The sequence below is a fragment of the Micropterus salmoides genome, unplaced genomic scaffold (genome assembly GCF_014851395.1).
Source record: "Micropterus salmoides isolate LMB-PRFRI ecotype aquatic unplaced genomic scaffold, ASM1485139v1 Ms_hic_scaffold_9, whole genome shotgun sequence".
NCBI classification, from domain to species: domain Eukaryota; kingdom Metazoa; phylum Chordata; class Actinopteri; order Centrarchiformes; family Centrarchidae; genus Micropterus; species Micropterus salmoides.
In genome coordinates, this window is record NW_024044681.1 from 3,514,732 (window position 1) to 3,527,591 (window position 12,860).

Here is a 12,860-nt window from a genome sequence, read left to right on the forward strand (position 1 = left end):
GGAAACCCCTGCAGAAACAGCGACAGTGTGCTGGAATGACCCAGACGCCAGGAAATGCCAGCAGAACGACCACCGACCGTCCGCAGCGTGATCTCCTGTCCTTGTTCGCCACTTTCCCTCTCCAAGACCTACAATGGGTTGTGTCGCTGTTAGGACCGGCGCGCTGCGAACACTTGGTGATCGTTCCCTCTGGCTGGATGAATTTTACGTGTGATCCGTGCACTACTGCAGCTGGGGGCTCTCCTTCTGGCAACAATAACAGAAGCCTCTCTGCACAACACTTGGCGGTTTGCACCTTCCTCTCATGTGAAATTGTGTTTAGGCTTGGTAGTAAATAAATGTATTTGCAGGTTACGCCCCAAACTGCATATTCATTAAGGCAAAAGCAGTAAATGAACAGCAGGAGCTATCCTATGCTTTTGAAAGACGTCACCGCTGCACACCGTTAGTAAATCAGCTTGAGTGCTGATTTGCTAACTTACTCACACAGACCTTCAGTAAATCAGTGTTTGAAAACTCAAAATCTTACAAAAAAAAAAAAAAAAAAATAGTAAGATTGTGTTAAAAAAATAAAATCTCTGCAAACACAAACACAAAAAAGGCTTAAGGAAATATTTCAGTTTATTTGTAATGAATCTAGAATAAATTAAAGATTCACTTTTTTAATTGAATTATTAAAAAAAGTGTTGTTTTTTTTTTTTAACATACACCTGTAGAAACTTTAGGTGTCTCATGTCAAAGTGAAACTTTAATTTTAAATTTTTTTTGTTTTAATCTTAATGATTGCTCTTTTATGAAAAGCAATAAGAGATAACGGTTGTTGTGATTTGGCGCTATATAAATAAAATTTAATTGAAATCACAAATTGAGCCTCTCAAAACGTATTAGAAATTTAGAATAATCTTGTTTACTTGTCAAAACCTGCAGCCACACCAGGCCAGTAAAAAGGGACGGGCGTCTAACTGGGACGGTATCCTACAGATGGACCTTCTCGGGCCCACTTGCTAATTTCAGACCCCTGAATATAAGTTTTCTGGACATTTACAAAGCGCTTCCTCATGCTTTAGAGTGCGAGTGTTACACAAACAGACTGCACAATGTAAACAGATGGGAGACCCCCCGCTGTGGCCTCCTTCTGTCTGTGATGCCCTGCAGACATATACACAAACACATATGTGCATACAGACCATACTAATATAGAGGCTGTCACATGTTAGATATTCTTTTACTTTGACTCAGGACCGACTGTTTCACACTAAATCAGACTGAGACAGAAATTATTATAAACCCTGCAGAATATTTAATGCTGTCAAAGTGTCAGATCATACACTATTTTTACCGTACAGTAACACAGCAGTTTATGAAGAGCAGAGCTCAGCGGGCGAGTCAACGACCTGCTTCTATCGATCCATCTGCATCTGTTTTCTGTGACTGACCAACATTAAAGCTGCATCTAAGTGTATTTATAGCAGTGGAGGGATACGCTGGCGTGTTCGGAGGTAATTAAACCTGAATCATTGATGTTCATTGATGTCTGGTGATCCAACAGAGCTCCAAGTGGTGGAGACATAGGGGTTCAGATCTGGGGTGTGAAGAGACATCACGATACGCGATACAAGGTTCACGAGAACAAAACATCCTTGAACAGTGTTTCAAGATATCCTCAATGCCGAGACATATGAGCGGGGGGGTCGTCACGCAATGTTGATCATTAAACACTTCATTTCCTGCATTCTGGTGAACGTTTCCGCACCAATTTATGGAGGAAATATTTTTATTTATGTAAAAGGAAACAGAATTCAGGTGGCAGGTTACATTTCAAAATATATAAATATAATCTAAGTCAGAGCAGCTGTCAGTCTTTCTCAGTCTGTTTACTGAGGTAATCAATCAGCTGAGAAGAAGCCTCATTTTCTCATGGACTTCTATACAATCGAGTGGAGTCGCCCCCTGCTGGCTGTTACAGAGGATGCAACAAAGTCCTTTTAGGGAAATCATGCCGCTCAGCCGCCATCTTGGCAGCTATTTCAACTAACAAGTCACACGAGCCAGATCTGCACTTTCACTGGACATAAAAACTACATGAATAGAATCAGCATTAAAACCCTGACGTCAGTGGAACAGCACGATTGGCTGAATTATGTTTCCCGCTCTGGCTGTTAAAAGCAGCTGACATCGAAACACACCGACCGGTTCGTCTACAAGCTTGACTTGAACAGTGGGCGGGACGCTGGCGTTCTGCTGTGACATCACTAAAGTACAGCGTCATTATAACTGAAGGGAACGATGAACGAAACCACCAAAATAAAGCTCCAGTTGTAATAAACCGTAACTATAATTTCATATCTCGCTCCAGTAAAGACCTGAGTCACTGCTGACGGTGCTGGACAGAGTCAGACCTGACTCACTCTGGGCGACCTGTGGAGGACCATCCAAGGACACGGACTCTGAATAAAGAAACACCAGCTCCCGCCAGACAAACGCCTGTGAGATAACAGCATAGTCCGTGACCTACAAGTGTGAAGCAAACCTGCTTCAAAGATTAAACTCGTGTTCTCATGGTCGGTTAGTCACACAAAGTCTCAACAACACTGAACCTCAGTTTTTTTAAGCCAACCTTAAAGTGATCTGAAAATGAACCAGGCATCTGTCTGCTGAGGAAGATCATGTGATGTTATCAAAAGCTCCAGAAGAGCTACTAAAGGCACCTTGTGGAGAGGTGCATGTATGTATCCGTCATTTTAGTCCAAATAAATGCCAGAAGAAAGGAATGTACCTGTAGGAAAGTCCCTCTCCTCTCAGTACAGACTCCATTCAAAAATCTATTTAAGACAAAAGTGTTTGTGCAGTTAATAACAGAGCGAACAGGGAGGGACGTCCGGGTTTTTACAAATCAAGGGTTTTCTGCTAAATTCTGCACACGAGAAACTCACTTATTAGCTTATTATTTCAATAAAATGTTAATGCTTAGTCTATAAAATTTTTTTAAAAATCACGAGTTCAAGAAGATGTCTTCAAATGTCCCATTTGTCCAACAGTCCAAAACCCAACAATATAAAAAGACAAAATATTCACATTACAGAAGTTTGAAGCAGAGAACTGTTGACATTTGACTTAATAAATAACTTGAACCTCTTCAGCGCACACAGCTCCTTCCCTTTCTTTCATTGTGTTTGGCGACAACAAGGCCGCCGTGGTTCGGCGGTGAGCATGTGCAGTGATGAAGTCATGGGTCGAGAACAGAGCGCTATTGAGTTCTCCATCAGATAAACAGTCAGCGTCGCCGCAGGAGACTCAACTGCAGAGCCGGAGCTTTCTATCAGCCGCTTGGTCTTCGTGTACATGTGATGAATTAGCAGCAGGATCCAGACGCGGAGGTTTTACTCACTTATAGTTCACTTTGAGCTGCCGTTTATCGTTCTATAAATAATTAATATGAATAATACAAACTGTAGGAAATGTGTTCAGTACAGCTGCTTCTGTCCAGAGTTTAAAAAATACACCTAGAAACATGTAAAACTCTCTCTATCTGTACAAAAACAGTAATGTAAAATGTATTTTGGGAGATTTATACTAGGAAAATACTGCACTTTTTTAAGTATAACTCTTTTATACTTTTACAGCTAGAACAAAAAGCTCGCACGATTTTCCAAATACACAATAATTTAAATAAAACTACAGAACAGTATAACTGTTAGGCCGACCACCACCCGATCAAATACAAATGAAAATACGTTGCACATCTTTTACATTCAGCACAACACGTTTACGTTTTTACTGCTCACTACAGACAGACCGATAAATCAGCGTGCCGATATTATCGGCTGACACGAGCTAACAGCAGATATATCTAACCCTGAGACGGATCCTTCAGTCATGTCATGAGTGTTGTTGTTGCGCAGTTTGTCCACCAGACGGCGCTCTACTTTTCACCGACTCGATCAGCTGCACTTCAGTTCAAAGTAGGATTTATAACAATTAAAAAAGGTTTATTTTTAAACCGCTGTTATCTTGGCGGCGTCTCATGACAGCACATAACAGATGTTATATTAATCTTTGTTTATGTTACGCGTTTCTGAAAAGAAGAAGAAGAAAAAGAATATCAGATATTAAAATATCAAAATGAGTGTCGGTTTTAAAAATACCAGTCAGGCTCTACCACTGACGCCGCTGACTTTAATTTGTAGTGGCCAGTAAGTGTTTACTCAAGTACAATTTCAAGGTACTTGTACTTCTATATTTCCATGTCATGACACTTTCTACTTCCTGCAGATCTCCGGGGGGAAATGTTTTACTGTTTACTCCTTTAAGCTTCTGTTACTTTACAAAACATTTGAAGAACTTTGAAAACGTGTTGTTTGGTAAAATATTAAACTTCACAACAAATCTGAGCTTAAAAAAATAAGTCACTAACTGAAAACAAAAAAACAAGCTCGTGCAAAAATCCCCAAACACATCTGATGGTTTCAGCTTCTCTGATTAAGATTAAGTGGCTGCAGCAGCTGTGATGTTTGTTCATGACGTTGAGCTTTGGACTGTTGGTCGGACACACTGGGCAACTGTGACGGCAGAATCTTTACAAACCAAACAACCAGTGGGTCGATGGAGTAAATGATCAGCAGACTGATCCAGAGTGAACAGTCTGAAACTGAAGAGTTCAGAATGAGCTGCAGCAGCAACAGAGTACTTTCACACTGTGGTATCAGTACTTCTGTTTAAGTAGAGGATCTGAATACTTTGTCCACCGCTGGTAATAAAGGCCCATGTTGATATTTATCTTTATTAGTGCCCATTTCAACTGCTCCGTTATGTTTAAGGCTGCAACTAATGATCATTTTCATCGTCGTTGAATCTTATTTTCTCGATTAATCGATTGTTTGGCCGACAAAACATCAGAAAACGGGGAAATATGCCACAGTTTTCCCAAAAGCCCGAGATGACCTCCTCATATGTTTTGTTTTTTTGTCCACAACCCAAATATATATTCTATAATATCCAGAGATGTGGATGTTGGTAGTTTCATCTCCTTTTGTGGACACGCAGATGAAACATTTATCCATGTCGGTCGTTTATTTACTTTCCTACAGATGTTTTCTCTCTGATGAAGGATAATAAAAAAGTTCATGTATGTTCAGGTTCTTCAGGGTTTGTATATTTTGTATATTTTGTATATTTTGTGTGATATTTGGATTTCTCTCTGACATCATTGTAATTTATGATAACTATCATTATATCATCTTATATTAAAACACATTCATTTTACTGTTGCAGAGGAGCAACCTGAAATTATTCACATTCAAATCAGACCAAACAATTAAATCAATCATCAAAATAGTTGCCAATTAATTTTACAGTTGACAACCAATCGATTAATCAGCTCTGGTTAAATTACCACAAAGAGCTGAGACAAAGTGAACTTGAAGCATTATTGATCCCGACATGTTTAATTAAGCTGCTGCTGAGTGTAATTAAATATAAATGATATGTCATGTGTGCAGGAGCCCCAACACGGTGCCACAGTGAATAAATACCGAGTCCGCTGATCTCCTGGCGGATGTTCAGTCGGTTCCTCTCGTCGGCGATGGCCTTCAGCATCTGCTGCAGGGACCCGTCCAGCTCTCCGTTCTCCTCCTCCGCGGGCCCGACAGCCTTACACAAACCGGGGAAGGACGCCATCTCCGAGCTGGGATCATGACAGTCCGGGCTAGCAGCTAGCGACGGCACCGGTTCACGGTAGCTAACAGGCGGCTAAGAGGAGCGCAGGCGCGGAGACAGGAAGGTGGTGGGGGGGGGGACACCAGATATTAATCCCGAATCAGGTCCGTCCTGTGGGGGTGCAGACCTGCCGGCGGCCGGTCCGCTCTGCTGTGGTGCCCGGAGAAGGTGCAGGGAGGTCGGGCTGCTGAGGGTGAGACTCTGGTCCTTCTGTTGTGCAGATCAGCTGGAAACACCCCTCACACTTCCTGTAACAACACGAGGCTTTTAAAGAGACAGCGCACCGGACCGGTGTTACAGAGACTTCTGTCACCCGGAACATTCTCTTCCCCTTTCATCCATGAAGAATTACATCAATAAGTAATTTATTTTTTAACGTTTGTTTTTACTGTTAAACAAGTAAGAAAAGTACGCCTACAACCTTTTTTACCCAATATATAACCCTAAAAGCAAGTGGTATAAATACACATAAAATTATTCAAGTGCAAATGATATTATCATTTTAAATAAAACACACAAAATAAGGCAGAATACAGGGCCAGATGTATTTTCAGTCACAGGAGAAATATTTAATTCAAATCTGGCTAAAAGTAAAAGTTAAAAAAATCGAACATCTTATTTCATTGAAAAATAGTTTTTTATGGGTCTGTTTTTCTGAGAATAAAAGGATTTTACAGTTACTGGTGAGGTACTTGGTGAATCTCCTCTTCCCTCCCTTACTTTTAATTAATTATGTAGTATATCAAAATGATGTATATAAAGAGTGAACGTCATGTATGAAAGGGTTCATTTTTATTCCTGCATATTACTTATAATTATTCTTTGACATGTCATGAGCATTAGTTCTATTTTCATCATTAATTATAAAATAATAAGTCAGAATTATTATTATTATCTTGTACATCATGTTATTTATAACAAAACTTGTGATACATTTATATTAAAGATGGTGACTCTTAAAAATCCAGCCTCAAATGTTTAACTCATCATTTGGCTAAACTATGTCAACATTTTCACTTAGAAACTGAAACATTTGATTTATTATCGTTATCTTAATTTAGCGTCACTCACTTTTGGTCTTCCACACTTTGGAGTATTTGGGGTTAGTTAATCTGAAGGGTCACAGAATACAGTATAACACTAGTACTGATACTTATGAGCTAGTATTTGGCTCCATACTGTGTATAAATATTTATTTTCCTGTACTAACTTACTGTAATCCGTTTTGCTAGTTTCCAACACTTCAAACATGTTTAACTAAACTAGTCTGCAGTTAGTTGTGGCCACACTGTTGATATGTGATGTAGTGAGAAATAATGTCACGCGGTGTTTAGCGGGTCACGAATCAGACGCACCCGTTAGCGCTGCTGGGCGGTCGGCTGAAACTAGAGTCCCCGCCCGGCTGGCTGGGGGAGGAAATAAGGAGTAGTTACCGGAATGAAGACAATAGATGACTGGTTCACTAAATATGTTATCTTGGCTCACATTTCATTATCTTCAGGTTCCCGGTCGAGGTTTAAATTAGCGGCTAACCAGATAGCTAACTAACGTAACCGTTAAAGCTAACGTTAGCTCGTTGTAACGTACTTTACGGACTTAATCCAGGTACTTTTAAAGACCGGAATGAACCACGGACGGTCACAGGACAGTTTCGGTGCTTTGTTGGAAGGCTGTTGCCGTTAAATCGGGCAGATTAGCCGGTCTACCGCGGAGATTAACGGACTGTTTATCACCGTCAGTCAGTTGAAAGTTGGAACAGGAGTTACAGCGAATTCTGTGACCCGTCAGATTCTGAGACGCTACAACACCGATAACCATAACTTCCGGGGTTATCGTCTCAACTAAACCACTAAAATAAATAAATAGTTATTAAAACACACAAAGCACAACTAACTTTAATAATCAGGCCACTGGACCGAAGTTGACAGGTGGCAGAATTCTGCACAACACCGTTGTTGCGCAGCATCAAACCCCGCCCGTCCAATACGGGACCTCGGCGTCGTCAAACGAGTGCACCCTTTGTTTCAAGACAAAAGATGACGTCATTGTCTGAGGAGCTCCTGCATAAAGGATTTCCCCTGAAAATCAGCAAACTCTCTCTTATTTAAACACAACTTCTCTCCACACCGACATTATATTTGGAATAAGAAGAACATTCTCTATAAAAACAAGTCAATACTTCTTGAAAACTGGTTTAATAATAATATTTTACTTGTCAGCTGTCTGAGACTATATAGCTACTCAGACTTTTTGACTACAGATCAAATCCCCATATCAGTTAAAGAGTATGTGATTGTTTTTGATGTTGTTCCTTCAGGATGCTGTGGGGGGGCGTTAACTTCCTGCGCCCACTTATTCACACTATACATTTATGTGACACTGCTGTGGGGAGTTTATGCTTTTCCACAGAGCAACAGGTAAATAATAAACTACTTAGATACTGGAACAGTGTAATAGAGAGTGTGCCAACAAATCTGTTATTCTTACTTGCCAAGTTCCATATCCACAGGTGTAAATTTAGCCTTTCTGAACGATTCGTCCCCGCCTTCATGAGTGAACTAGATGCATATATGGAATATTCAAAAACTGCAAAGCTCAAAGGACTATACAACTATATTCAACACTTACGACCTGATGGAAGTGACTGATACTGGAACTCAAGTTGGTGCTTTAACCTGGACTTTTTAGTCAGAAAGCCTTAATGAATGTTAAATAATTTTTGCATCCCTGGAGAATGAAATGCTGTATGTCTTCATATGTTATATGTATGTGCTGACATCCATCCATCCATCGTCAACCGCTTATCCTGCGTACAGGGTCACGGGGGGCTGGAGCCAATCCCAGCTGACATTGGGCGGAAGGCGGGGTAAATCCTGGACAGACCGCCAGTCCATCGCAGGGCCACACATAGACACACAACCACTCACGCTCACACCTAAGGACAATTTTAGAGACACCAATTAACTTAGCCTGCATGTCTTTGGATGGTGGGAGGAAACCCGCAGAAAAAGCCAATAAAAAATATATTAAAAAAGGATTTCCCCTGAACATGTCTTATAATATCTTCATGTTGTGTTCTCCACAGGTTTTTATATCATTTAAAGTTGATATGAATGTCTGTAAATTCTCTTTTTACTAATAAATAAAAAGATTAAGGAAACAAACATTTATGCTGTTCGTCTCTTCCAGCAGCAGCAGCAACAACACAAACTTGTTATGAATGTGATAAATTAAACTTTTGTTCATGGATTTTATGGAAGGATTGAAGGTATTTAAGAGCTAAAACCCCATTAAAATATATTTATTAACCTTATTTTTGCATCCTTTTCAATTAAGCTGCATATTTATTGTGTCAGACGGTTGGCAACATGAAGGATTATCAGCTGGAACAAGTCATTCATTTAATCTTTGAAGGTAAATTATGAAAAATTTAACATTCTCACTTGGTCAAAATTATTATTACTAAGTTATAATTATGAGATAAGACAACAATTTGACTATTCAAGTCTAAATGAAGAAAACAATTGTGATTTAGTGTCTCACAATTTTGATTTATTAAGTCAAAATTAGTTCAATCTTAATTTGTGGTCTTATAAGAAGCACTGGTATTGCTATTTTGGTTTGTGCTCTTTAAAAAACATTAATTGTGTAAAAAAAAAAGTCAGAATTGTGACTAGAAATGTTGACTTTTTAATTTAAAATTCTAAAATACCAAGTCAAAAATAAAATAAGAAGCTAAATTAGAACTTCAGAAGTCAAAATTATTTTATTTTATTATTTTTTTATTTAACCAAAAGTGCTCTTTGGCAGAGATAGAAACAAAATAAAATCAGGTTAACAGTTGACAAAGGACTCATTCACCTTTTAATATACAGTTTAATTTCCTTTTGCTGCGTTCCAGTGGTTAAAGCACAAATCAAGTGTTTCTCCGTCCTTCCAATACAATCACAGAGTGTCCTAATTTTAACATGACAAAATTATGAAATACAAAGTCAAAATTTTAAAGTAAAAAAAAAAGTATAACTCAGATGTGACAGCAGGTCAGTTAATGTATGACGACCCTGATAATGATTAATTCCTTTAAGTATGAGTTTGGGGAATATATTTGGTAGAATTTATGTTGTTTTATAATATTGTTTCAGAGAGAGACACCTTTCCTTTTTGAATGTCTTTGTTAAATGTGGACCAATCAGAAAGAAGAATATTCTGATTTATTTATTATTATTATACCACATATATTCAGTGTAATGAGTACATTAATGTACACTGTACATTTCGCTGTAAAGCGCTGAGACCTGGTCTGACAGCTGCAGGTCTGAACCCTCCATCTGGCTGAAAGGACAGAAAGTAAACGTGATTAGCTTTTACAACTTTTACAAACTGCATAAAATTGCTATAGTATTAGTATCATAGAATAGTATAGTATAAAACCGCATTATTAAGGTAATTTTAACAGGACAAGGGTCTTATCCAATTTAAGCTACTGGCCTTTATAGCTGTCTATATTGTCCATCTAACTTTAGCCGAGGAGCTGTTTTGAAGGACTGATTCTGGAGCTTCCTCCAAAGCTGCCAGTGCTGAAAATCTGAAGTTAGAATGAGACGGCATCAAAGTCTTGCAGATTGTCTTGCACTAGAAGATCCTTCAGATTTGATGCTAAGAACCAAGTCATTTCAATTCAGTCGATATATTTTATAATTTTTTAAATATTTCACAGCAGGTCCATCAGCCTCCACCACTGAGATCATCCACACCTGGCTCTCCAGTTTCTACTCCCCCAGTGGATCCAGCTGACTGAATGACCAATCACACGTTGATGTGGTGAGCAGGGGGCCAGCAAGGGTTGACAGAGACTTGACATTTCCAAATAGACACTCAGGCATCAGAAGTCCACTCTATCACTTTAGATCACTCATAAAGAAGCTGGTTGACTTATTCAAAAAGAAACACAACGCTGTCTGCCTTTGTTTGGCTGTTATTAAAGATTTGAGTCAGTCAGAATGTCTTTATCAGTCTTTTCATTCAGAAGTTCATCAGCATCTGCTGGGTCTTGCACTGCCATTAAGCTCAGTAGCACTGGTGGTATCATCTGTTTCCTGTTTGATATCAAACATAGAAGATATAATAAAACAGAGTATAGTCCACTTATTATTATTGTTTTTCATCAGAATCAGCCTTTTTGCAAAGAAGATTTAAGAAATTTGCTTTGGTGTTTTTATTTAAGAATATAAGAAAGATTCATTTGGTCTTATTTAAAAACAAAAAAATGTTGTTTCTGTGCCAAATGTAGTGAGAACGGTCAGAGGGGCCTCCACCTAAATTTTGATCAGGGCCCCCAAAGGTCTAGGGCCAGCTTTGGTTGCTTGCCAGACTGTGACTGAACAATGAGTGAAATACAACTCTTTATTACCTTTGATAGACGCCGACGGGCCTCAGAGTTTATAAACTGCAGCTCGGGAAATATAACCTTGTTGCGAAAATGTGTTCCAGCAAGAAACTTCTGTGGGACCAGTCCAGACAGGATGTGAAGGCACTGCTCATACATCATTTTAAAACAAGACAGTGAAGTTAAGTTATGGACTAATGCATGATGGGAAGCAGTGGATTCACATTGAATATTAAAATGTTGATTAGCAGGCTGGGCAATATGGATGCACATCGCAGTAAATAATAAGCAGCACATATTCAGCCAAATCATTTTATAAATAGTATTTTATATTTGAAAATGTATTGAAGGAAACCTGGAGAAGCCAGTTTGAATGGGCCTGATGCAGCTGATAAGTTGACAGGAAAACAGAACAAATATATACATGTACATCTTCATCACTAATAATGACACTAAAAGTTTAGAGTTAGTTCTTTTATATTATTTTTATTGGTTAATTTTATGTCAAAAGAAAAAAAAAAAAGAACTAACAAGTTATTAAAATGTTCTGGTGTTCAGTGTGTGACCAAGGTTTAAGACAGCACTGGCTTTTCACTAAAAGCCACTCTAATTAATATTTTTTATATTAACAACGGATCAAATGAGGAGGTGAAAATGAAAAAGGTCTTTCATAGTGACAAACCCACAGACAATTCTCACCAGACTTTGCAGCTCTTTAGTTTAGTTTTCTGCAACAACACAATCTGTTGGGATATACTAGAAAACTGAGTATTTTAAAAAGATAATAGATATATAATCCTGCACTAATAACAATGGGAGTCAGAATGATGTCTCAGTTTGTAGACCTCAGTGAAGCTTCCATTGAATCCAAACTTTCTACAGGTTTTATCTTCTTGTTTCTGTGTTACAAACTATTATCTGTTAAACTGAGAGAAAAGTCTGGTGTTGGTGGTAAGAAGCAGAACTTCAGAGAGGGAACTTTATGCAGGCTGGATGCTGCTTTTTCACATGAACCTCCAAAATTAACTGCAATTCTCCATCAATCCACAAGGTGGCGCTGCAACAGAAAGCAAAGCGGAAAAGTCGATTTAAATAAGTGTGAATCTGCAGTTCTGTTGTCAGAAACAGACAGAATCAGGTCCAGGTGGAGGTCCAGGTGGAGGAGGTGGCTGAGTGTGCAGCAGAAGGAGTAGAGGAGTCTCAGTGTGTCTGCAGAGACTGTGTAGAAGGACAGAGCAGCAGCAGAGCAGTCCAGATCCACTGATGATACTCTGTCACATCCAGAGGAACACACAGGGAGGATGGTGGACTTGACTTTGTGTCTGACAGTGGAGCTGATCTCAGAGCAGTTCAGACTGCAGCACTGTTGGGATTCCTCTGTCAGTCACTGCTGGATGAAGCTCTCCTCTCCACTCTACCTCCCAGTAACATGGCCCAGTCAGAGCCTCTCCACACACAAGCTGATGCTGCTGCTTCAACCTCTCTGGATCATCAGGACACAGCTGATCCTCTCTCAACACCACCACCTTTCAGTTTGCTCCCAGCTGATGAGAGAAGAAGACAGCAGAAGTCATAAATCAGAGTTTACAGAGACTCCCTTCATCAGCTGTCAGTCAGTGATGCAGCACATCCAGTATAAAGACCAGCAGGGACTTCAGTCCTGTTCAGATCAGAAGTGGAGCGGCTGTGTAGCGTAGCCAGCTTCCTTTCAACTCTCACATTTAAGAGTAGGCTTAAGACTTTCCTCTTTGATCAAGCT

At 39.3% G+C, this 12,860-nt stretch overlaps 1 protein-coding gene across 1 annotated transcript in view; it reads right to left on the reverse strand.

Annotated features, from left to right (window-relative positions):
* The window catches only part of LOC119896062 (uncharacterized protein KIAA0930 homolog), a 34,962-nt gene extending 28,999 nt beyond the window's left edge, over nucleotides 1-5,963 (reverse strand). Inside the window, exon 1 of the mRNA XM_038709544.1 lies at nucleotides 5,532-5,963. Coding sequence (XP_038565472.1) covers nucleotides 5,532-5,676 — 145 coding nt within the window. The 5' untranslated portion in view covers nucleotides 5,677-5,963. The remainder of the gene's footprint in view (nucleotides 1-5,531) is intronic.
* Nucleotides 5,964-12,860: the final 6,897 nt, after the last annotated feature.